This window comes from Caretta caretta, chromosome 7, assembly GCF_965140235.1.
Source record: "Caretta caretta isolate rCarCar2 chromosome 7, rCarCar1.hap1, whole genome shotgun sequence".
Classification (NCBI taxonomy): domain Eukaryota; kingdom Metazoa; phylum Chordata; order Testudines; family Cheloniidae; genus Caretta; species Caretta caretta.
Genome location: NC_134212.1, coordinates 60,330,013 through 60,353,392, shown reverse-complemented (window position 1 = coordinate 60,353,392; position 23,380 = coordinate 60,330,013). Strand labels below are relative to the sequence as shown.

The 23,380-nt window shown below is 47.6% G+C and overlaps 1 protein-coding gene across 2 annotated transcripts; it reads left to right on the top strand.

Annotated features, from left to right (window-relative positions):
• Window positions 1-438: 438 nt before the first annotated feature.
• On the top strand, window positions 439-22,665 carry CXCL12 (C-X-C motif chemokine ligand 12). Of its 2 annotated transcripts, none has more exons than XM_048858192.2 (4): window positions 439-584; window positions 7,188-7,305; window positions 10,888-10,974; window positions 22,398-22,665. In XM_048858192.2, the coding sequence occupies exons 1-4, from the start codon at window positions 524-526 to the stop codon at window positions 22,468-22,470; spliced, it is 339 nt and encodes a 112-aa protein (XP_048714149.1). In that variant the 5' UTR covers window positions 439-523; the 3' UTR covers window positions 22,471-22,665. The 2 variants fall into 2 exon arrangements, with proteins under 2 accessions (XP_048714149.1, XP_048714150.1); XM_048858193.2 differs by having other exon boundaries at window positions 19,089-22,665.
• Window positions 22,666-23,380: the final 715 nt, after the last annotated feature.

Sequence of the window (23,380 nt, the reverse complement as noted above, 5' to 3'; positions counted from 1 at the left end):
AGCGATCCACATCCCAGGGCGGCCGCCGCCCAGTTTAGTGGGTGCCGCTTTAATCTTAATTTCTGCCTGCTTGCTTTACCCGGGTTAGGCCAACCCCTCCTTGCAGGCTCGGGGGCCAGAGGCTCTAATCCCTCCCCCCTCGCCTGACAAGTGCATTAGGGGGACAAGGCCTGTCCCCCAAGCCTGCCCACCCTCTTCTCCTGCAGCCATCCCGGGGTTGCAAGGCATCGATTCTGCAGCTGGAGACCCGCTCGGGTCCCCAGGCTCCGCAGCTCGCTCCGAGCCCGGCCTCGCTGGGCGCAGGCTACCAGCGACTCGCTGTCTGGTCGGGTTCCAGCAGTGGGAGCAGAGGAAGGATGTAATAACATGCCACGGGCAATAAATCATCGCTGGCTACTCCCCTCCCCCTCGCCCCGCATCGCCGCCCCCCTCTATAGAGGGGAGGGGACCAGGCATTTCAGCAGAGCTCAGCCGGCAGCTGCAGCCTCCGGACTTTCACTCCCAGCTCGCCCCCCTCGCCAGCATGGACGGGAAAGCCCTGGCGCTGGTCACTTGTCTGCTGCTCTCTCTCTCCCCCTCGGAGGGTAAGTACGCTGCCTGCCCTCCAGCCCCCCGGGGCTCGGCGGCCTTTGCCTCCCGTGCATTGCAGCCGTCTGCCCAGGCATGGTGGGGCTGGAGCTAGGATCGGGGCCGGGGGGCGGGCGGGGGGGCGCTGTCAGCCCACGGGAGGGAAACTTTGCAGAAGTCCCGGCTCGCTTGCAGCTCGCCTCCCCGGCGTCTCGGGGGTGCGTGCCTGTGGAGCTGGCCGGTCCCCAGGGACGGCTGCTGAGCCAAGGTTTCCTTTGGAAAGGAGGAACCAGCCACGCGAGGTTTGGGGAGCGACCCCCACGGGCGGATCTCGCCACGGCTGGGACTTAGCGTCCGCCCCCCTCCCCGTGGGCATTTGCTCGAGGCTCACTGCCCGGCGGTGTCCGGTTCTGTACAAAGCTCGCGGGCCCGGCCAGTCCCCAGCCCCTCCCTGCGCCTTGTCTGCCTCCCGTGCGCCGCGGCAGGGAACGGGGGTGCCCCGGGGCGCTCTGCGCGGGCAGGCCGCCGCGGGGGTTCTGGGTGCAAGGCGAGAGCCGCCCTAGCTCTGGTTGTACTTGCAGAACAGCGACGCCTCCTCGTCCAGCTAACGGAGCGCAGCTCCAGGCTAACTCGTAGCAGCTGCGGAGCGCTGGGTCTGCTCCCAGCCAGCCCCGTGCGGCCACTTGGCCCTGGGACTCCTTCCCCGGGAGCAGAGACCAAACCTCCCTCCTTTGGAGAGCAGCGGGGGAAAAAGAAAACGACTGGGCGCTTGGCCGCTCCAGCCGGGGCAGCTGGGTTGGATCTTGGGGGCACCGGCCCGGGTGCTCGAGCAGCGGGAGGCTGGCCCCCTGTGTGGAGTGTCTCTGGGTCTGGGTGTGCAGCGGCGGCTCTGCTGATTGCGGGGTTTACACCTGTGTCTTGTGGTGCTCCGGAGAGCCCTGAGGGGCTAATGCGGGGGAAAGCTCAGTGGTTTGTGCATTGGTCTGCTAAACCCAGGGTTGGGAGTTCAATCCTTGAGGGGGCCATTTAGGGATGGGGCAAAAATTGGGGCTTGGTCCTGCTTTGAGCAGGGGGCTGGACTAGATGACCTCCTGAGGTCCCTTCCAACCCTGATATTCTGTGAGACCCCGGCACCTGCGAACCTATGTTGATCCTGGTGCACCCGGTCCAGATGCGTTTAGGCTGCAAATGCCAACTAATCGCTGCTGCTAAATTCATCGGCCCTTTTCCATGACAAAAGCCCTCCTAGAAATAGCGCCTGCCCTTGGGAAACAAACAAAACACCGGCCTCCTTGAGTCTCTCCCCGCAAAAAAGGGCACCGCTCCCCTGGCTCGTGGGGAGCGGGTCCATCCAGCGATCAGATCTGATGAAGTGAGCTGTAGCTCACCAAAGCTTATGCTCAAATAAATTGGTTAGTCTCGAAGGTGCCACAAGTACTCCTTTTCTTTTTGCAGATACAGACTAACAGGGCTGCTACTCTGAAACTTTTCAGAAATAAGTCCGTGAATGTTTGTATTGACATGAGAGAGAAAAACTCAAGGCAATCGTGGCAGGTATCTCTGTGCAAATGAATCCGATGTATAAAGATAACACGCTACCTGGGATAAATTCGGATTCTCTTAACTGAGCGTCAGGGGCGTTTAGAGACTCGCTGATCAACATTTTGGAGGTGCAAAATTGTATTTAAGAAGGGGGAAAGTGTAAACCCGAACTGGTCTCAAATGTAGATGAATAAAATCAATCCCCGTCTCCCCAGGGCAGAGCGTGAAGGGAGTTTTTGCTCACTGTGCATTAGCCTTTGCTACCCTGCGGGATCGCTCTGTAGCTAGATGGATTGCTGATCACAGGCGCGTTTCTCGCTCTTTTGGCCATGAAGTCCCTTCTCTAGGCTGGGATATGTTCCAGCAAACGGCTCTTTGTAACTTGCACGATACCTGCCCAAAGTCTCCCTGCAGGAATTCACCCCGTCGGTTTCCTCCGCGGAACTAGAAAGAAAACCCAAAGGGAGGCGGGAGATTTCGCTGTGTTAGTTTCACTCCCAAGATGTTGACAAGGGGCCCGATCCGGTTGCCTCCAATGGCAAAAATCTGACTGCCTTGAAGGGTGCAGGATTGGGCCCTAGCAGCCCCTGGACTCGCTTACCTGTGCCTGCTCCCCTCTGTGTAGGCTTTGGGAGGCAGAGATTCCAGCTCTCCCACTATTTCACCTCTCCTGCCGCCACCCCCGATCTGGACAGTATCTCCTGGGCAGACTGTAACTGACTGCAGCCTGGGTAAACTGAGCAAGGAGTGGTGGTGACCATCTGAACCCATCTCACTGTTCCTACGGGCATGGCTTCCCAGCGGCACAGCCCTGCCTGCAGTCCAGCTGTCCTGGCTGCGGTGGGCTCCTGCAGCCCCTGGGCCCCTGGCACACCTGGGGAGGAGGGGATGCTGCTTTCCTTCAGGGGCCTCGCTGCTCCGGCAGCGGCTCCAGGCAGGCTCCTTGCAGGAGCTGAGTTCTCTGGGTGAATCACAGTTTGTGGATTTAGAGAGGAAGGGGTGTTTGTGTCAGGGATTGCATTAATAAATAAAGGAAACACTGAGCTAGGAGCAGACCCGACCCCCCTCCCCAATCCCACTTTATTAAAAGTGGAGCAATTTCATCCTGGTGTGAAACTGCTGAATACAGCAATATTCAACAGCTCCCCCCCCCTCGCCCCCAACCCTCTACATAAGTGTGATGTCCCAAGCCCCTGGGACCGGCAGGAGCCCAGGGAAGCACTTGTGAGTGGTGCTGCAGGAGGGGGCGGTGCGCGATAAAGGGGTCTCAGGGGCTGCTCCTTGCAGTGGGAGTGAAGGGTGATTGCCCCCTCTGCACTCAGCCTGCCAAGGTGGCTTTCTCGGTTGGTTTCTGATCTGCAGTGGAAAGCCAGCTACAGCAGATGTGTCAGTGTCCTAGTAAAATAGCCCCCTTGAGTTAACCCCTGGCGTCCTTATCCAGGCAAAACTCCCCATCATCCATTGCCTAAGCAGACATGGTGGGCTCGGCGGGTGCTGTTGGCCCGCTTCTCTCCTGTGTCTTCCCCTACACAGAGGTGTGTTTGTAGGGGAGGATACATAAGGTGTCAGGGCTTGTCTACATGGGGAGCTGATAGACTCAGGTGGGAATTTAAACCGCTGTAACCCCAGTGTGGACACACTCATTCCAGTATAAGAGGCCTTTTTTGGGCTGTTATCTTGTACCTGTTTGGAAGAGGTTTAAGCCAAAGGGGGAAAAGCCACCCTAACCTGGAATAAAAGTATCCACATGGAGGGCTAGATGGGTTTAACTATATGTGTGTGATTGTACCAGTGTAACTGATCCAGCTGTCCCATGTAGACAAGCCTTTGGCTTTCCTGCTTTAAAAACACAGTGGAGTGAAGGCTCTGTTTTACTGCGGGATAAGCCAGGTGCGGCCAGCCCCAGGGGTATCACACTGGACTCACCTGACCACCTGAGGGCCCTGCCTCCGCTCAGGATTTTACGGGGAGATAACAAGGGGTGGATCTGGAAGGGGTAAATTCCAGCCCCAGTGGGACAAACCCACACCAGCACTAGCGGGCTTAGAACTGAGGGGCACCCTGACTGTGGGCTTCGTGTCTTGTGCTGCTCCACCTCCATCCTGCTTTTAGCCCGCTAGCTGGGTCAGAGCAGATGTGAGGGTGAGGACTTACACCTCCAGCTCCAGGCGGAGAGACACTCTGTGGGTCGGAGCCTGGTGCTGGTGTTTTACTGAGATTGCTGAAGCACTTAAGCTATCCTGGTAAAATGCTGCCCGCCTCAGTGATCACCTGGGAGAGACCGGCCTTCTTCTCAGTGGAGACATACCCCTAGTGTGTGTCCGTCTGAACAGGGCCGTCCTTAGGATTTATGGGGCCCTAGGCGGGAGTATTAAACTGGTGCCCCTATGCCTGACTTGCTCTTAGCAACACAAACATAAGCGTACCGTACTAGAGAACTTGCTACATGCACTTTATTAAAAACAGTTTAAGCAAATTAAGCACACTGTAATGCTGATGGACTATACTTACACAAAAGAAGTAGCGTTATAGAAAAAAATCTGACTTATTGACAGAATGATGCAAATAATATACTTTTTTTAATTTGTCAACATTTTATTGGAAATTACTGTGAAGAAGTTTTGAAACAACACCAAGCTTTGTATGCAGCAGACATTGCAGCAGCCCGGGCTCGCAGCCTGTTGGGGAGGGATGAGGCAGCAAAGGATACCGAGCCACCCAGCCTGCCTCATGGCGGCGGAGAGTCACAGTTCCTCACAGAGACCCCTGTACCCTCTCCCTCACACAGAATATGGCCCCTGCCTAAGGAGACTGCAGCGCATGCTGGGTGTGCTGGAGCCAACCCGCTCTTACCTGTTATCTCGGTAGTGCCCCAATTTTCAGGTGCCCTACACAGCCACGTATGCTGCATGGTGGGAGGGTTAGCTCAGTGGTTTGAGCATTGGCCTGCTAAAGCCAGGGTTGTGAGTTCAATCCTTAAGGGGGCCATTTAGGGATCTGGGGCAAAAATTGGGGATTGGTCCTGCTTTGAGCAGGGGTTTCGACTAGATGACCTTCTGAGGTCTCTTCCAACCCTGGTATTCTATGAAATGTCTATATGCCTAAGGATGGCCCTGCATCTAAACTGGGGAGGGGGTGCTCTGGAGAAGTCATTGCCTCCCTAGACTGAAGCATTCGTAGGGCAGCTGCAAGCAGAGGTTCCCTGGCTTCCCAGGGCTGATGCTGCGAGCTGACCTGATGCCCACTGTAATGATATGCTGCCTTTGCAAAAAGAGCGTGGGTTTAAGGCTTGTGCAGCCTCACTTTGATATATATGTTCCCTGGGTTATAAAATCACTAGTCAGTAGATATGCACGTCTAGCCCAGGAGAATACCCTCATTCACTCTATGGGACAAACGCTATGGATTCTGACCAACAGTCCTTACACACCCGCCTCCATGGTCGTTACGCACCGGCCCAGATTCTGAACACCAGAGTAAAACTGGAGGATTCTGCTGAGGTCAGTGGAGTTACTCTGCATTTCTTCCCTGCAATTGCAATTGCTCTGCTGTGGGGATCAGCTACTGGCTCACACAATCTTTCATAAAGGTTGCTTGTAATAAGGATTTTCCTGTAATTTTCTTCTTGAAATGGTGGCATCCCCCAATGTTGTGCCCCAGGGTATGTTTGAGGGTAACTGGAGACAAACATCAGTCGGTGTCTAGTGTTTACAGATCAGGTGCAGTTTTACTGGTTGCCTCTTTTTTGACCTTCCCAGACAGCAGTTTAAGGAACTTGCAGCTTGCGCGGGATTCAAAGCCCCTTTCTGTTCCATAGCCTTTGAGGGCAGCTTTGTTTGGGGACTGAGCTCTGCTGTGTAGCAAAACAAACAGAGATGTGGAAGGCAACACTGGATCCAAAACTCCTTCAGACGCTGGGGAATTTGGACCTGAACCCAGATCCTGGGCCAAATTTCATGGATCAGGTCTCTCCCTCTTTATAAACAAGCTTCCCTCAAAGAGCTCACAACCAGCAACCGAACAGCTGTCCAACGGGAAATGGTTTGAAATCCTATGGACGTCCCAAGGCGAGTCCTGCAGGCCCCAGAGATGCTGCCCCCGACTCTGTTCTAGTGTGCAGACGTTTCAGGAAGGAGTCACAATTTCAGCTGTGTACACGCTGGGGGATGGATAATGCAGTCTCTCCAGACCTCAGTGGGGGCTCAGCCTGGGGACAGAGGTCAGGATCAGCCCCCAGAGTGAGCCAGGCTGTCCTGCATACACATCCCCTGCAGAATTTTAAGCTCAGGGGCTAGATATAGCCCTGCTTCCATTGAAGTTGATGGCAAACTACCCATTGATTTTAGCAGTACGGAATCCAGGTAGAGCATGGAATGACTCACAACCAGGTGTCTTGAGTGGCTGTGATTGTGTCATGTGCAGGAAGTTCAGAAGGATCCGAATCCACACTGTTGATGCCCTGTTTCCCGCTGCGGAGCGCCTACTCTGGGAGCAGCCCCCTGCCAGCAGGCACTTGGCGGTGTGAGTACAGGCCAAGCCGTACAGCAGGACCCTGGGAAAGCTCCCAAAGGCCCTGGCATGCGCTGCCTCAGATCAGTTCCCAGCCAGGAGCTTGCACCTGGGCAGAGCCGCTTGTTTTGATTTGGACTCCTTGGAATTCCTGGCTTTCTGCTGCCTACCTTCTAATCTGGCCTCAGGTCAAAATCATTTGGAAAGAATAACAGAGCAGACAAGTGCCTCACTCTTCTAGCCTTTATCTCATCTAATTACCAGCAGCAACTCAGGACAATTGAGTGGCTCCTTATTCTAATCTCTTCTCCATTTCTTAGGGTCCAGTTTCTCACCCCTTCCTTTGTCTTCTAAAATCACAAGCAGCAGGATTAGAAGGCCCCAATGGGAACTAGAGAGGGTTTTGACACACTGCTCCAAGACCACAGCTGTTCCATGGCTCTCTTCATCTATATGTTTTCTTCATGCCTATCTAGGAGAGGAACTAGAGGTGCCACTGGGCTGCAGGTTGGCACCACTGCCAAGGAGGAACGAGTAATGTGTGTCCTCTCTATTTCTGCATCCTACAGAGAAACCCGTCAGCCTGACCTACCGATGCCCCTGCAGGTTCTACGAGAGCAACGTGGCTAAAGCCAACATCAAGCACCTCAAAATCCTGACCACCCCGAATTGCTCGCTGCAGATTGTGTAAGTCTCCGGGTGCTTTTTAAGGCTTTACTTGGCCTCAGACGGTAAGCTGGGCAAGGAAGGGAGCTGAAGGATTTCGCCAACCTCGGTAAAAGCTGCTGCAGTCTCCAGGCACTGCCCCAGCCTGGGTTTGAATTTGCATGGGGCCCAGCGCCTTCTGCAAGGTACGGAGCAGAGCAAGTAGAACAGTTTCACTCAGCATATTTCCTCAGTGGAAAACGGCTTTTTTGACTGTTTTCAGAAAAAAAGAATCCATTTTTATTTGGGGGTGCGTTTTCAGGGGGAAAAAAAACAAAACAATGGAAATTTGAGGGGTTTCATCAAAAATGTCAAATCCAAAAAAGAACAAAGACAAATTTAGATTAAAAAACATAAACATTAAAAAAAACTTTTTTTGTTGAAAATTTTCCTGGGGAAAAAAATCATTTTCCCAGCGGGCCTAGTGTTGAGTACCCTCAGTTCTTGTGGGAGGCATGATTATCAGGTCCTCTTTGAACGGTCTGCTCCTCTGTGTTCAGTTCCTGCTACTGTCATCAGTTCTGCCATCCAGCTAGATCTTCGTATGGCCCTTTAAATTGCACCATCAGAGCTGTAAAAAACTCTCCATTGTTGTATGCCAAAAACCTGTAAGGTTTCATGCGATTTCTCAAAAATCTACATATTTAGTCAGATATATTTTCAGTAAAAATATATATATTTTAAAAAATATCCAACCCACATAGTTTCCTGCATGTACCCTGCCTTTCATTTTGGTGGAGGACAATTGACAATTCAGTCCAAACTGAGAAATAATTTGCTCTTCCTGAAAATGGCATAAACATCGTATGTTGTGTGTTTTGCCAGCTCTGATTGCTACTTGATGGAATGGAGAGGCATGCATCTAAACAGCTATAATACATGGATTTGTGCTCTTCTGGGAATGCCGAATAAACATCGTGAGAGTCAAGAGAAACCCACTGGGAAGGCTTTGGGGGGATTTGGAATGATCTGAAGTCGTTTCAACATAATGACAGAAATTTGAGATTTGACATGATATGCATTTTTCTCTTGATTAACCTGAGAGCGAAGTAATTAGAGATGGCAAAGACCATGACGTATTGAAATGGAAAAATCCTGTTTTCTTTCCCCCAACATGGTCTGAATATGTTTATTGTTTGCAGTGTATTTTAGTGTCTACAGAACAGATGATCCAACTCCCCCCCAAACCGTTGTTTAAAATCTGACATAAAGAGATATACCTAAAATGGAACCTTAAATTCAAATGCCCCAGAAGGTTGGGGAATTCTGCCCCTTGGACCCAACAGAAATTAAAAAACAAAATAAATGATAACTTCTAAAAATCCCATTTTAAGCAGATTTTATCCAAACACTGAATTCAGTTGCTATGTGCCGTGATAAGAAGAGCAGGAGTACTTGTGGCACCTTAGAGACTAACAAATTTATTAAAGCATAAGCTTTCATAGGCTACAGCCCACTTCATCAGATGCAAGTTGCAACTTCCACCTTCTCTGTATGTATATATATATATATATCTTCTTACTAGATGTTCCATTCTATGCATCCGATGAAGTGAGCTGTAGCCCACGAAAGCTTATGCTCAAATAAATTGGTTAGTCTCTAAGGTGCCACAAGTCCTCCTGTTCTATTTGCGGATACAGACTAACATGGCTGCTACTCTGAAACCTGTCATTATCTGGCATGATGTGTTCTGGATGGTGGATGTGAGTAATTTAAATAAGTAATCAAAGCTATTTACTTTGGAATCCATCATTTTTTAGGACTGAAACATCTGATTGGAACCCCGTATTATGGATTTATGGAGTAATCCTGTGATTTTTTACCCAAGCCAAATTCCCTTTGAAGTCAAGAGCAATTTTGCCTGAGCAAATTGTATAGGAGCTGGTCTTTATCTTTAAATACTCTGTGCATGGAGAGTGGTTGGTTGTGCTTTCAGTTTGTTACTCTCCTGTCTAAGGCCAGTTCTGAAGTTCCCATGTGAAGACAATGAGTCTGACTCTGCTCACATTTTGCATTGCTATAACTTCACTGAATTTGGTGGAAAGACTCCTAATTTACACCGGCATAAGTGAGATCAGAACCAGGCCCAATGGAAACCCTGTTGGCGGAAGGACTGCAGGATTGGGTCTGCAGCAGTACACCCAGTACATGACTATTCACAGGACTTCAGCACTAGCAGCATGTTAGATCCCCCGGCTTCTTTCGTTGGCTTACTTTTTATTAAACATTAAGGGCTCAGTCTTGCAGGTGTGGAGCACTTTGACTTCAATCCAAGATAGTTCTTAAGTGTGTGCTTTATTTAAGCAGCTAGGGCGTCTGGCCCAAGTCAATGAGACTCAGATGCTTAAAGTCAAGAATGTGCTTAAGTGCTTTGTTGAATCAAGGTCAAGGTGCTCAGTACCTGGCAGGATTGAGTCCTTAATGAAGAGGAGAATTTGGCCTGTCTACATCAATGCACGGTAATAGGTGTTAATGCCTCCACAACATATTGCCAGTGTGGTTAGTGTGGCATTGATGGGCCTGATCCTGCAAGATGCTGAGCAACTCCTGCAGATGCCAGGTGTCCTCAACTCCCATTGTGCTCAGCTGGAGGTGAGGGACCTCAGCACTCAGAACAGGTACTCAGCACCTTGAAGGACCAATGCCTGACTTTACAGAGCTTTAAATGCTTTGGATAAAGTGCTATATATCTTGTTTCTACCTGACACATCCCATTGAACCCAGAAGCCAGTGACAGATGAATTTCCAGAGGCTGGGAGATGGAGTTTGGTTCAGATAAGCATCCAGAAGATTGGATCTTTATCTGTAACGTATGTAGTCTAAACCTCCGGAGTCTGCAAATCTGGGCTGGAAATTGCATGAGAACAGGCTTTCTCAAGAGATTTCTGGAACTTCCATTTCCGGTGCTGATTGGAAAACACACGAGAGAATGCTCCTCACTGGCAACTTGGCATTTCCAATTCTTTTCCTGCCTGGAGTCCAGAAGTTCAAACCCATGTGAGAATTAAAAAAAAAAAAAAAAAATGAACAGAAGAACCTTTTGGATCCTCCTGAAAGTCCAGTTTGGTTTCTGTTCTAAAACTGGATGAAAGTTCAGAGTCAGGCTGAGCATCGGACAATATTCAGAGGTGTTTGTTAATTCATCCATTGCAGAGACTCCATTTGCTCATCAGTTCTTTCCAAATGAAATGCAGCTCCCACATGCCCTGCGCTGACAGCAACGCGGATCCTAATAATAAAATCTAGAGAATCAATTTCTTTCCTCATTCACGCCCATGCAACCCAACAGCTGCCAACAGATGAGATTCAAACGAGGGGCTGAATTCTGCTAGCCCTTAAAACTGGTGTAAATCCAGAGCATTTCCCATGAAGTCAGTGGGGTTACCCCAGACACAACCTTGTGAAGCTGAGAGCAGAATTTGACCCCTGGTGTAAGCTTGTGCAGTTCCATTGTCTTCACTAGAAATGTACAGGTAGGACGGAGGGCACACTTTGGCCCGGGAGGCCTTCTGTGCCATGTTATCCCTTGTCCTCACACCACAACTCTTCTCTTTCTTTTGACAGAGCAAGGCTGAAGAACAACAGTAAGCAAGTGTGCATTGATCCCAAGTTAAAGTGGATTCAGGAATATCTGGAGAAAGCTTTAAACAAGTAAGGCAAGAAACATACGGACTTACAGATAACACACCCTGAGAGCTTAAAGGGTAGGACGTTCAGGGCTGGCTTTAATCATATGGACCAAGTACTCAGTGAAATCAGGCATTGCTATGAAGATGGGGTCTGAGTTTACCCAGTGTATATTAAAACAGTGGCTTACAGTATTTTCTACACTTTATATTAAGAGATTTGTCAGTATTTGGGGTAAGAGGTATCCTAGCAAGTCAGAAATGGGCTTCCCTCTTTGTAAAAGAGCAGTTCTCCCAAGGAAATGCTTCCTTTATTCCCCTCCCCCACCCAATCTACAATTGTCTCCAAATCTTTATTAGTAAAGTATCTCTGGAGCCCCTTCTCCTCTTTCTGCTGGGAGTCTGTATGCACCGGCAGCTGACGGCTAGTGGGGATTGGCAGGCAGAAACCATGCTTTTGCCATTAAAATTTGCCATCCATTGCTAAGAACAAACCTCCATTCCTGCCAGATGGTATTCAGCCACACCTGGCGAATTAGCAGGCCTGTTTTTCCTCATGGCACTGCAATGTGGCTCTCCTGCTGAGGGTCCCACACCAGTCAGCCTGCCTCATTAGAAGCCAGGTCAATTGGCTGCTGTTGTGAGTGAGCGCAGAACAGAGACCGTCAGTCATTTCTGTGCAAACAGGTCTTTGCAGCCTGCCTCAGATGGGAAATGAATCAAGGGAAGAGGGGAGGGAGCTCCCTCCTTGGGAAGGGCTCGGCCAAGGGACCAGCCAGCAGTGGCCTTCGGAGCAGCGAGGCCCCCTGTGCACGCAGAACCCCTCACCCCTTTCTGCATCTCATTCAACCATGCTGAATCCTACCTCTGCTGCTGCTTTTCCGCCCGTGTGAGGCAGGGCTGGAATCCAGACATTTGCAGAGGGGAAAAGACACCTCAAGGAGGGAGGGGTCAGGGGCATTAGAGGGGAATAGGAGGTGGGGTAGGTTGGTGCATTGCAGAGACTCCATCCTCTGCTTTTCTGAAGCACTTTCAGGAGCCAGGGATAAGAATTCTTCCTGGCAGGGGGGCTTCACAGTAGCCAGGAATGGGGACACCCTCCCCCAGAGGCAGTTGAACCCCTTTGGGACTGGGGTGAGGCTACAGAGAGTGGGGCGCATGGAAACCACTACGCAAATCACTAGCGATTCCAGCCCTGCCCTGCTCTGAGCCTTCCTTTGCCCCGGCCGACTTCAGTCCATGCGGACAGAGCTTGTCTGCACTAGAGCGGCACTGGAGTTTGGCCCAGGCGATGTCAAGAGCAGAATGTGGCCTTTCACATACAGGTAGCTCCTCCTGCTGTCAAGCGGCATTGTGCTGCATTAAGGGCCAAGTTCAGCACGGTACTCAGGCATCTGTCTAATTTGGAACACATGAGCAGCCCCCTTTAAAGTCAGACAAGAGCTTAAGTACCTTGCTGAACCTGCAGAGTAAGGCCCTGGGTCACCTTTTGCTCTCACATCAGTGGAGACCTGGGCCTGCTCCACTGAGAACAAAGGGCCTAATTCTGGTCTCAGGTCAGATTCTGATCTTACTTACCCTACTGCAATCCTGAAGCTGCTCTATTGAATTCAGTAGAATTACTCCAGATTTACACCAGGGTAACAGATGACAATTTGGTTCAGTTAAAGCATATGTTTGTGTCCACTAAGCCTACAATTGTGGCACGATCTTCATGTTCCAACCAGAAATGCTGGCACCCATGAAATTTCCATGCTCCAAGATCATCCATAGATGATCTGGTCTCTCTCTGTAATACTTCCATGGGGCATATTTTTGATATATTTTAGTGCACAGCTTTGACTTTTTCAATTACATGTATTTCAGAATATATTTATAGTTCATTAAACAAGTCATATATTTGAATTGGAACCATACCAACGTTGGTAGTTCAAAAACTGATATCCCTATAAACTACTAACAGCTTGTAAAATAAATAATTATAGATCTATAAATGTTAATGTAGCTTATCAATTTCAATCAGCCATATATTATATTTTTTCACTTGTATTGAAATTGTATCAAATGTGACATTACCCTCTATGCACAAGCAATAAAAATGGCTAATTGTTTCATGATACAACCCCCCAACTGTATGTGGGAATTTATTTTTCTGGAAAAAAATTAATACATTTTATAGAAGGGTTTGTTGCAAATTGCTTCAAGGTTACTTAGTTTACTTACTTGTCAGACTTACTCTTTGCTGGTGCTTAAATGCTTAGATCTCTTCTGCGCTATGATTCTGCAGCTATGGGGGACAGAAGGTGTTCAGAATACAGTAGTCTAATACTTGATTTGAAAAATTAATGGGTTTGATTTGATCGTGAAATATCAAGGATGGTTTTCAGTAGAAAAGCATTTTGCTCACTAATTCTGCTTACCCTTTATTCTGCTTGATATTCATCACACCTTCATGTAATATACACAATTATGTGACTTCAGTAGACTATATTAACATTAGGGCTGTCTAGCAATTAAAAAAATTAATCACGATTAATAGCCCTGTTAAACAATATTAGAATACCATTTATTTAAATATTTGTGGATGTTTTCTACATTTTCAAATATCTTGATTTCAATTACAACACAGAATACAAAGTGTACAGTGCTCACTTTATATTTATTTTTGATTACAAGTATTTACACTGTAAAAAAACTAAAAGAAATAATATTTTTCATTTCACCTCTACAAATACTGTGGTGCAATCTCTTTATCATGAAAGCTGAACTTGCAAATGTAGAATTATGTAAAAAAAACCCTGCATTCAAAAATAAAACAATGTAGAATTTTAGAGCCTGCAAGTCCACTCAGTCCTACTTCTTGTTCACCCAATCGCTCAGACAAACAAGCTTGTTTACATTTGCAGGAAATAATGCTGCCCTCTTCTTTTCTACAATGTCACCTAAAAGTGAGAACAGGCATTGTCATTGCACTGTTGTAGCCGGGGTCACAAGATATTTACGTGTCAGATGCGCTAAAGATTCATATATCCCTTCATGCTTCAACCACCATTCTAGGGGACATATGTCCATGCTGATGACGGGTTCTGCTCGATAACAATCCAAAGCAGTGTGGACCGAAGCATATTCATTTTCATTATCTGAGTCAGATGCCACCAACAGAAGGTTGATTTTCTTTTTTGGGTGGTTTAGTTTCTGTAGTTTCCGCATCAGAGTGTTGCTCTTTTAAGACTTCTGAAAGCATGCTCCACACCTTATCCCTCTCAGATTTTGGAAGGTACTTCTGATTCTTAAACCTTGGGTCGAGTGCTGTCGCTATCTTTAGAAATCTCACATTGGTACCTTCTTTACGTTTTATCAAATCTGCAGTGAAAATATTTTTAAAATGAACAACATGTGCTGGGTCACCATCTGAGACAGCTATAACATGAAATATATGGCAGAATGTGGTTAAAACACAGAGTAGGAGACATACAGTTCTCCCCCAAGGAGTTCAGTCACAAATTTAATTAGGGCATTATTTTTTTAACAAGCGTCATCAGCATGGAAGCATGTCTTCTGGAATGGTGGCCAAAGCATGAAGGGGCATACGAATGTTTAGCATATCTGGCATGTAAACACCTTGCAATGCTGGCTACATAAATGCCATGCAAATGCCTGTTCTCACTTTCTGGTGATATTGTAAATAAGAAGCGGGCAGCATTATTTCCTGTAAATGTAAACAAACCTGTTTGTCTTAGCGATTGGCGGAACAAGAAGTAGGACTGAGTGGACTTGCAGGCTCTGACGTTTTACATTGTTTTGTTTTTCAGTGCAGTTATGTAACTAAAAATTTACATTTGTAAGTTGCACTTTCAGGACAAAGCGATTGCTCTACAGTTCTTGTATGAAGTGAATTGAAAAATAGTATTTCTTTTGTTTATCATTTTTACAGTGCAAATATTTGTAATAAAAAATAATATACACTTTGATTTCAATTACAACACAGAATTCAATATATCTGAAAATGTACAAAAACATCCAAAATATTTAATACATTTCAATTGGTATTCTATTGTTTAACAGTGCGATTAAAACTGATTAATTGCGATTCATTTTTTTAATTATGATTAATTTTTTTGAGTTAATCGCGTGAGTTAATTGCGATTAATCGACAGCCCTAATTAACCTCACTGGGAATTGGGAGCCCAGATCTTCTATCTGGCTTTAAAGACCATTGCATAACCATGCTAGTCGACATTAATAATCTCACATCCATTTTGATCGGGCAAGTTAGATCTTTCTTGAAACTGCTAACAACCCATAATTCCCTTCCCGTAATAATTTACAGGCCCAACCCTGGTAATTCTCCTTCCTCACTCAAGTAAAGATTTGAAAAATGGGGCCCTGTAGGAGTTAGTAGATCCAGGAAGAAAGAGCGGTCAGAGTATGCACCTTGCCCATCCAACTAGCATTAGTGTAGCCCAGACTCCAGCCCTTCCTTAAGCCTCAGATGTCGGAGCTCGCTAAGCTCAGCTGGCAGCTCCGGCACACACAAGAAAGCTGATGGGTCTGGAAGAGAGAGGAAAGTAACATAGAAAAAGATTCCTCTTGAGTCTTCTTGGGGAAATAGGGAAACTTCCGACTCTCCTGTGGCCGGCTGCAATCTTAGTTCTCGCACTTGTCAATCAATTTGTGGCAGCTCTTCTTCCTTTGTAAATAATGACTAAGGATAATAAACCACGGCCCCTATCTCCTGTGGCTCGACAAAGTGTTAGGGTCACATGCTGGGCCTTTGCTGCAGCTTTTCTGTGTGGCCAGGGGCAAGTCACTGACGGCCTGGTCCTCAGCCGTGTTGAGTGCCCACAGCTCATTGACTTCACCCGGCGCTGTGACTGGGAAGTTAGATGCCTGAATGCCCTGTGCCTCAGTTTCCCCAGGGGTAATATGGGGGTAATGATGCTTCTCAGCCTCCTAGGCGTGTTGGGAGACGCATGCTACATCTCCGCTGTCTGCCGCTTTCAGCGGTGCGTAGTGTATGCACTTGCGTAGCTCCCTAGCCCGGGTTTAAGTAGCAGCGTAGAGGGGAGGCCCAGCTTCGGTGAGTAGCGTACCGACACGCTGCAGGGGGTGGGAACGTAAGCGGGTCCATACCCTGCACAGCTCTCTACAGCTCTCTACAAGCCCTGCTGGTTTTAGCAGCGTCATAGCCCGCTGCCTCTGAGCTGCTGGAGCCTTTCTCTGCTGCAGGAAAAGACTCCTGTCCGGGAGAGGCCGCTGACTGCCTCCCTGCCCCAGCCTTTCATTGACACATGCAGCTGCATGCCGCAGTGTGGATGCAGTCTGCTTTTCACTGCGGCATGCAGGTGCACGTACCCTACACACTGCCCAGCGAGGTGTGTCGTGTAGCCAGCCCCATTAATTGGTACTTGTACATTGCTTTGAGAGCGTTAGATGCCAGATGTTGTAGAAATATTGTGATGGTGATTATTTAGCATATGGAAATGGCTTATCACTGAGACACTTTGGGCCTGGTTCTCGTTTACACTAAGGCTCCTTTACACCACTTTGGCAGTGAGTGCCAGGAAGTGGGTGTTACTATAATTTATACCCACTTGAAGGCCACTTTACCTTGGCAGAGTGGTGTAAAGGGGTCCTGGCATCAATGCAAATCGGTCCCTTTGTATCTGGCCAATTTCTATGGCTGTCTCTCTCTCTATTTTTTTGGCGTTAGACCACTTCATGACCCTTATAAAATAAATAGCAGCACCAAGAGAGATATGGCCCAATTCTACTGTTTGGTGCCAATTCCCAGAGAGCAAGGATGGCTCAGTGGGTAGGGCGTTATTCTGGGAGAGACGCAAGTTCAATTCCTGCTCCGTCGCAGTCTTCCTCTGTGACCTTGTGCAAGTCGCTGAGTCTGTGCGCCCTGCTCAGTGGGGATAACAGCACTGCCCTGCCTGCCAGCGGGGTTGCAAGGGTACATACAGTAAAAGATTGTCAGGGTCTCAGAAATTCCGGTAATGTTGGGGCAGGTCAGTGGCATTACACTAGGGATGGATTTGGACCAACAGGCTTGATTTTAGAGAATGTGAGAGCATGGTCGAAGAGGACTCATTTTCACACTCTTAAAATGGCCTTATGGCATTTCCACTGATTAAAGTCATGCATTTTCTTCAGTTCAAAAACAGCTGAAAGAACCCAGCTTGAAAGTCACAGAGGCGGATTTGTCTGACTATTCCCCACTCTGCTGTGGGTGCTAAGAAAGGCCTGCACATGGTGTGTATTAGCACCTGCTTATTGATAGCACTTGCCAGCAGGAGGGTGCCCACGGGGATTTCACACTGTTAAAAAGAGACCCACTTTTACGTAATGGTGTATTCTAAAAACACAGGCCCTTTGTTGGTGAAATAACAGCACCACTAGTGAGCCTCCAATGGGCACTCACACAGTCTGCACTTGCTAATTAACACTGTACACAAAGACGTGAAATACCATATTTCAGCTTTATTATTTAAAAAATGCAAAACCTTTTAATGTCCTATAGCGTGTTTCATCCCACTTAAAACACCTGACAGAGGAAAATACTTAGTACTTCACCAGTGCTTCATATTTCCAAGCCACCCTATAGACATTAGCTGCTTCATTCCCGGGATAAGTGTGTGAGATTGTTAGGTAGAGAAAGTATTATCATCCCATTTCACAGGTGGGGAAACTGAGGCACAGCAAGCCTACAGGAAGCCAGAATCGGAGGCAGGATAAGGATTCAGCTGCTTGTGGCTCTCTGCCTTGAGCTTAGTTTTGCCCTTCTGATAACTAAGTGGCAGAGATAAATAACAAGCAACTTCTGTGGATTTGTTATTGATGTTTTAAATGACAAAAACAGAATGTAGGTGTGCAGCGCAGACTGTTACATTGGCCATAGTTTCTGGGTATTAAGGAAAGCCACCTGTTTTCTTGGGACTATTAGATTAGACCGAGTGATTAGCTGCATTTTGGCAGAGGATTGTACATGTCGTGATGCAGATGGGCAACATTCTCCTCTCCCTTGTGGACGGTGGATCTTGGCTCCCATATTTTGCTCTCCCTGCATGCACAGACCTGAGGTCTCTGGCACTAGGGAGAGCAGGGTGTGGGAATTAAGATCTTCTGTGTCTTTCTGAGAGAAGAAAATTGCTTAACGGGTTTAGTAAGTGTCATGGTTCAAATGAGTGTCTGAGGCTAATGATCGCGGCGAGCTGAGAGCAGCTCTTGTCACTGGGTCTCATCACCCACTCATCACACACTGCTGGGCCACAGGCTGAGCTGCTCAGATAGGTAACAGGAAGGGACAGAATGTGCTTCTGCACAGCCGGCTGGGGTGGGGTTGGGTCTGAAGCTTTTTTAATAGCCTGATATTAACCTGCAGCCATTTGCCAAGCTGATCCTCCTCAGACGCACCAAAGAAAGAGCACAGTGAGCTCCTGGGATCTGAGGGGCCAGGTTGTAACGGACCATCTTTGCTTGAGCAAATGACCCCAAACAAATGGTCACTCCCAGCTAACTTCAGGGGAAGGCAGACACTTGCCTGCCACCCCACTCTGACATCCAAGGGGAGCTGAACAGAGGAGGGCTTGGCCTGTCCCCTTTCAGAGCAAGATTCCGCTCAGCGGCTCAGAGACGAGGGAATGGTAGTGTATGTCCATGCAGCACAAGAGCAGCGGGACTTGGCTGTACTGCCTTTGCTCCTTGCTCTCCACACCATCCCCCTGTGCAGAGCTGTCCGAGTGCCATTTGGCTCCCCGGGCCAGTTCTGATCATGTTTTAGCCCCATACTATCCCCACTTCCCCCATTCTTTTTTGCTGCATCTCTGTGCGCAGCAGCGTTCCTTGCTCTGGCTTCAAGGCCCAGAATGAACCTCCTAGCCAGCCTTTCTCCTGCTTAGCGCTGGACGCCTTACTAACTATGATCAGCACTACCTGCAAAAATAACCACCGATGCTGGGCTCAGGCCTTCAGGGCCCCAAGAGCTCCTCCTTCAGGCACCATGCAGCCGAACTGCCTTTGCTTTTGTCTTGATGCACAATGTAGTGGCAACCCCTAAATGACTAGTCCTGATAACTAAGCTCTTTTCTACTGAAAGAAACCTTAATAGTATTTCACTTTGTTCTTCATCAACAGGAGGTTCAAGATGTAAGAGGCAAGCATTGTAAGCCGTCTACAGGATTTCTTACTGTAGGACCCAGAGAGCAGATAACCAGTATTAGGGAATGAATGCATTTCACTGTTATCATGCAGCACAAAGGCAAGGCTTCATGCATTTCCAAAGGCTTTTTTTTTTCTTTTTTTTCACAAATTGGCTTGCTTTCACAATACAATTTTATGGAGTAATGTGTTTGTTTTTTTAAAAAACAATCTTTTCGTAGTTTGGTTTATCATCTAGTGCTGGTGGCAGTGATGAATTTAGATTAACCCTACATTATAATATCGTTTTCCTTGCCTGTATTATTTAGCAATCGCTGTTAAGTTCATGCCAGCATCCAAGAGTTTTTACCTAGCAGGACATGAGCTGTGAGGTGCAATTCGATCGTGTAATTCCTATGTTCCTATGCTCCCAATGACTCAGCATAAAAAGCAATGCATTTTCCCATTCCTTGTCTGCAGCCCTACTTGAGACAGAACACAGGGTTGGAGAGTAACACTCGTGCTGGCCCGAGTCAGCACCGTAGAGCGTGATTTTGCGACTGCGTGTGCAGGCAAATGTTCCCAGTTCCCAGGAGGAGATGCCTCTGTCTGCTGGTGAAACGATCTAGTGTCCAGAGCTCCATTTGCAACAGGGTATCACCCAGGAGAGACATGCCACCTCCGGCAACCCCACAGGCCTGTTATTTCTCCCTCTTGATTCCCAGCTCTGTAACCACATATAAAGATGTATAAAATATGAAATGGAGAGGAAAGGTATCTCAGCGACGGGGCAATCTCTTTGTTACGCTGTGCACTGAGAAATGGGGAAAACGTGTCTTGTCCGAACCGCGAGCAGCAAAATATCTGTGTGATGCCCAACATTGTGTATTGGGTGGGTTTCTTCAGAAGGAATCTCCTCCTTTATGTGGAGTTTGTATTCTGGGTATGCAAGGGCTGTTATAGTAAGCACTCTCTTCTGTTGCAAGTAACTTACATGCCAAAGGACCATTCTGTCTATCCCAGGGATGTCTTATTTTCCACTTTGGTCACGGTGGCAAACTAAGTATTCTCCCTACAAAATGATCATGCTAGCGCAGGATGTGCTTCTGTGGGCACCGTGTGGCCCCATCAGCAGCTCTGCCGGAAAACAGTGCAGGTGATTTTTTTTCCCTACCCTACTAGGTTGGTGCTTTTAAGTCTTGTGCACCCTTTTTTGTAGGCATTTGGGGAGTAGGGATCGAGCACCACTCACATCAGTGGCAGTTTTACAGCTGATTTCAATCGGAGCTAGATCAGACCCTCTGTCATCTGTGTAAAGGCAAAAAGAGCTTACCTGACCAAGAAACCCATAGACTAGTGCATCTTCCATATTGTGTGTTTTATCACCTAGGGGCCAGACTCCCTCCTGATATGGGTGCCTGCAGTTGCCAGTGACTTGGCTGGAGAGTATACACCTGCATCAGAGTCAGGAGTTACCCTCAGGTTTTTAAAGAAGCCCTGGAGAAAGTGCCTAAGAATTTCTGTTCTAACACAGAATTATAACCTGTCTCCCCTACCTGCTGGACAGAGACTCCTCACGCACGCTGTCTGAACTGGGCACCAGCTCAGATCCTGCTCCCATTGAAGCCAGTTTAGACGGAAATCTCACTCTCTGACTCAGGGGTGCATTTAGCCCAACAGTGGCCCTTTAAAACCTGAAACCGTGTTCTGCCTTCCATGAGGAACCCTTTTAACCAGCCCCCAGCGTGAGGACTGACAGAGCCAGCTTCAGTGGGTCAGTGCTCAGAGCACTGCATTTGGCCCTCCCCCAGGCAGGGTATGTCTGCACTGGAAACTGCAGAGCACTGCTGCAGGAGCGCTCCCGCGGCAGCGCTTTGAAGTGCGAGTGTGGTGGCGTGCGAGCGCTGGGAGGGAGCTCGCCCAGCGCTCCTGGGACTCCACCTCCACCAGGGGACTAGCTCCCAGCACTGGGAGCCTGTCCACACTAGCACCTTAAAGCGCTCAGGCTTGCTGATTTTTCACCCCCCCCCCCCGAGCCAGCAAGCTAGAGTGCTATAAAATGTAGGTGTAGACAAGCCCTCAGTCTCTCTGCCTTCAGCCATCATAACTGGTGCAAACCTTAGTGTAGACAGGACTAACCACTGTAAGCCGTGCATGGCACCGGTGCAATTTCCCTCTGCCAAAGACAAAAACAGCCAGCAAGGCTGGTGCAGCAGCACGGAAGGGCATTTGTCACTTGGAGGGCTGTCCCAGTCACATAGGGAAGTAGATGCTTTGTGGGAGAAAGGAACATTAATGACCTATTTTATGGGCTATGAGCAAGTGGCTGGCTGGGGTCTCTGAGGGTTCTGTTGCTTGCCCTGTGGTATTTGCATCAGAAGTGTTAATCAGGAAACAGTAAGGACAGACAGGCAATTTACACTAGAGCAATCAATCCCTGTACAATTGAAAGCTTCTTGCACTACTACTTGAAGTGTGCTCCACTTCTAGATAATCCTTAGCCCTGCCATGAGTGCAGGGGACTGGACTAGATGTCCTCTCGAGGTCCTTTCCAGGCCTACGATTCTATGATTTTATGATTCCTGTGTCCCTCTACAATGTTAGCAAGTTGCGGGGCATCGGTTTCATAAATCTGGTTCCACGGAGATGGATCCGTGGTAAGTTTTGCTTTCTACATTTGGCTGTCGACCAAAGACAAATTCAGGGAAAGAAAGCAGGGGCATACAGGAGTAATGCCATGGCTGGCCACACGTGAATGTGTAGAGGAAGGGAAACAAAATAACACTGAAATGGTGCCAAAAGAGCATTTTCCACAAATGTGAAATGTTCACGAGTGGCTGTTTTCTAAGTGACAGATATAGAATCCCAGGTTTCAAAACCAGAAAGGAAAGAAAACATAGTATTTATCACTGTGCCAATACTCATGTTTATATGAGCTTTACAACTGTAGTAGGTGTAGATGTTGATGTCTTATTTGAGTCCTGCTTGAGAAAGTGTGAAGGGTGAATTTTCAATGAGTTGTTAACCGGTGTGGTGTTTGAGCAAGGGTGACTGTGGTTGGTCTTTTCCAATGGAGGCTGTATTCCGAGTTGAATGTACACATTTAATTGAATATGCAGTTCCTATATAATTTCTTGTTGCTATTTTGCCTTTATTAGGATCTTGACAATCCCCTCTTCTCTGAAAACTTGTACTACTAAACGATGTCAATTACAGCATATAGGCGTTTGACAGTGCTCATATCCAAAATATAAACTTAACCTTTACCATCATCCAATCACATAATAGCCTTGTTTGCAAATCCAGATCTTCACTGACCCCCAGAGAAGAAGGCATATACATCACCATGGAAGGGCTGCATGCATCCTCCAACCTCTGATCATTGAGAAGTCAGTGTTGTAAGAATGTGGTGAATACTGTATTTTGTATTGTTACTGAGGAAAAAAAACACTTCCCAGATAATGTGAAAAAGTTTTTCTGAAAGGCAGCTTTATGGAAATATTATATACATTTGTGCTTTTTAAAATAATTCCTTTTCATATAGTATTTTGAAAATAAACACTTTTTATATCAATATCATGTCTTTGTTAAATGTGTATGCACTTATAATTTTCTTAATAAAATTTATACCCAAATGAAATTTGCACTCATTTCAAATTAGTAAATGGTATGTTTTTCCCCCATGCACAAACAGTCAGAAGGGCATTTACATTGGTTCTTTCTTGATCTGTTAATTTCCAAGTCTCAAATGAAGTTTCCCTGAGCTCACACAGACTAAGACTGAACTGAACATGAGATGGCTGCCTGACTCTGCAGCCAGCAGAACGCTGAGAGATTTTAAAGAGTCATTATCTTTCTGGATCTGCACTTCTCTAAGGTGTGAGGAGTTTAGATCTGGGGCTAGGCCTCTCTCAGTCCAGGTCCCTTTACCTTTATTCGTTCACAGGATGTTTAAAAGAACAACAAACATATACAGGCAAATTATACTCTGCCTGGGAAACATGCTGACTAGTGTTCGGGTGCCAGATACCCAACATGCTATTAGCGCATGGGAGGGCTGACGGCCAGGACAACATTCACTGCTCTCTGGACATTCACTGCTCAATGGAGTCAGTTAAGGCATCAAAATCAATGTCTCCACATGCCCAATATCTCCTGGCAGTGCCACGATGTGGACTGGACCGGGAGAGATTCATCTTACAATGTAGGTGGGGATTTTTAAAGGGCCTTGAGGGAGTTAGGCACACAACTCCCTTGGGCCCCTTTGAAACTCCTAGCTATTACCTCCT

Bases quoted from the DNA above. Each gene is read 5' to 3' on its own strand.
- CXCL12 (XM_048858192.2), top strand. From the start codon at position 524: ATGGACGGGAAAGCCCTGGCGCTGGTCACTTGTCTGCTGCTCTCTCTC. The intron at 585-7,187 runs GTAAGTACGCTG...TGCATCCTACAG, and splicing joins CTCTCTCTCCCCCTCGGAGG to AGAAACCCGTCAGCCTGACC. The intron at 10,975-22,397 runs GTAAGGCAAGAA...TTGCAAATCCAG, and splicing joins CTGGAGAAAGCTTTAAACAA to ATCTTCACTGACCCCCAGAG.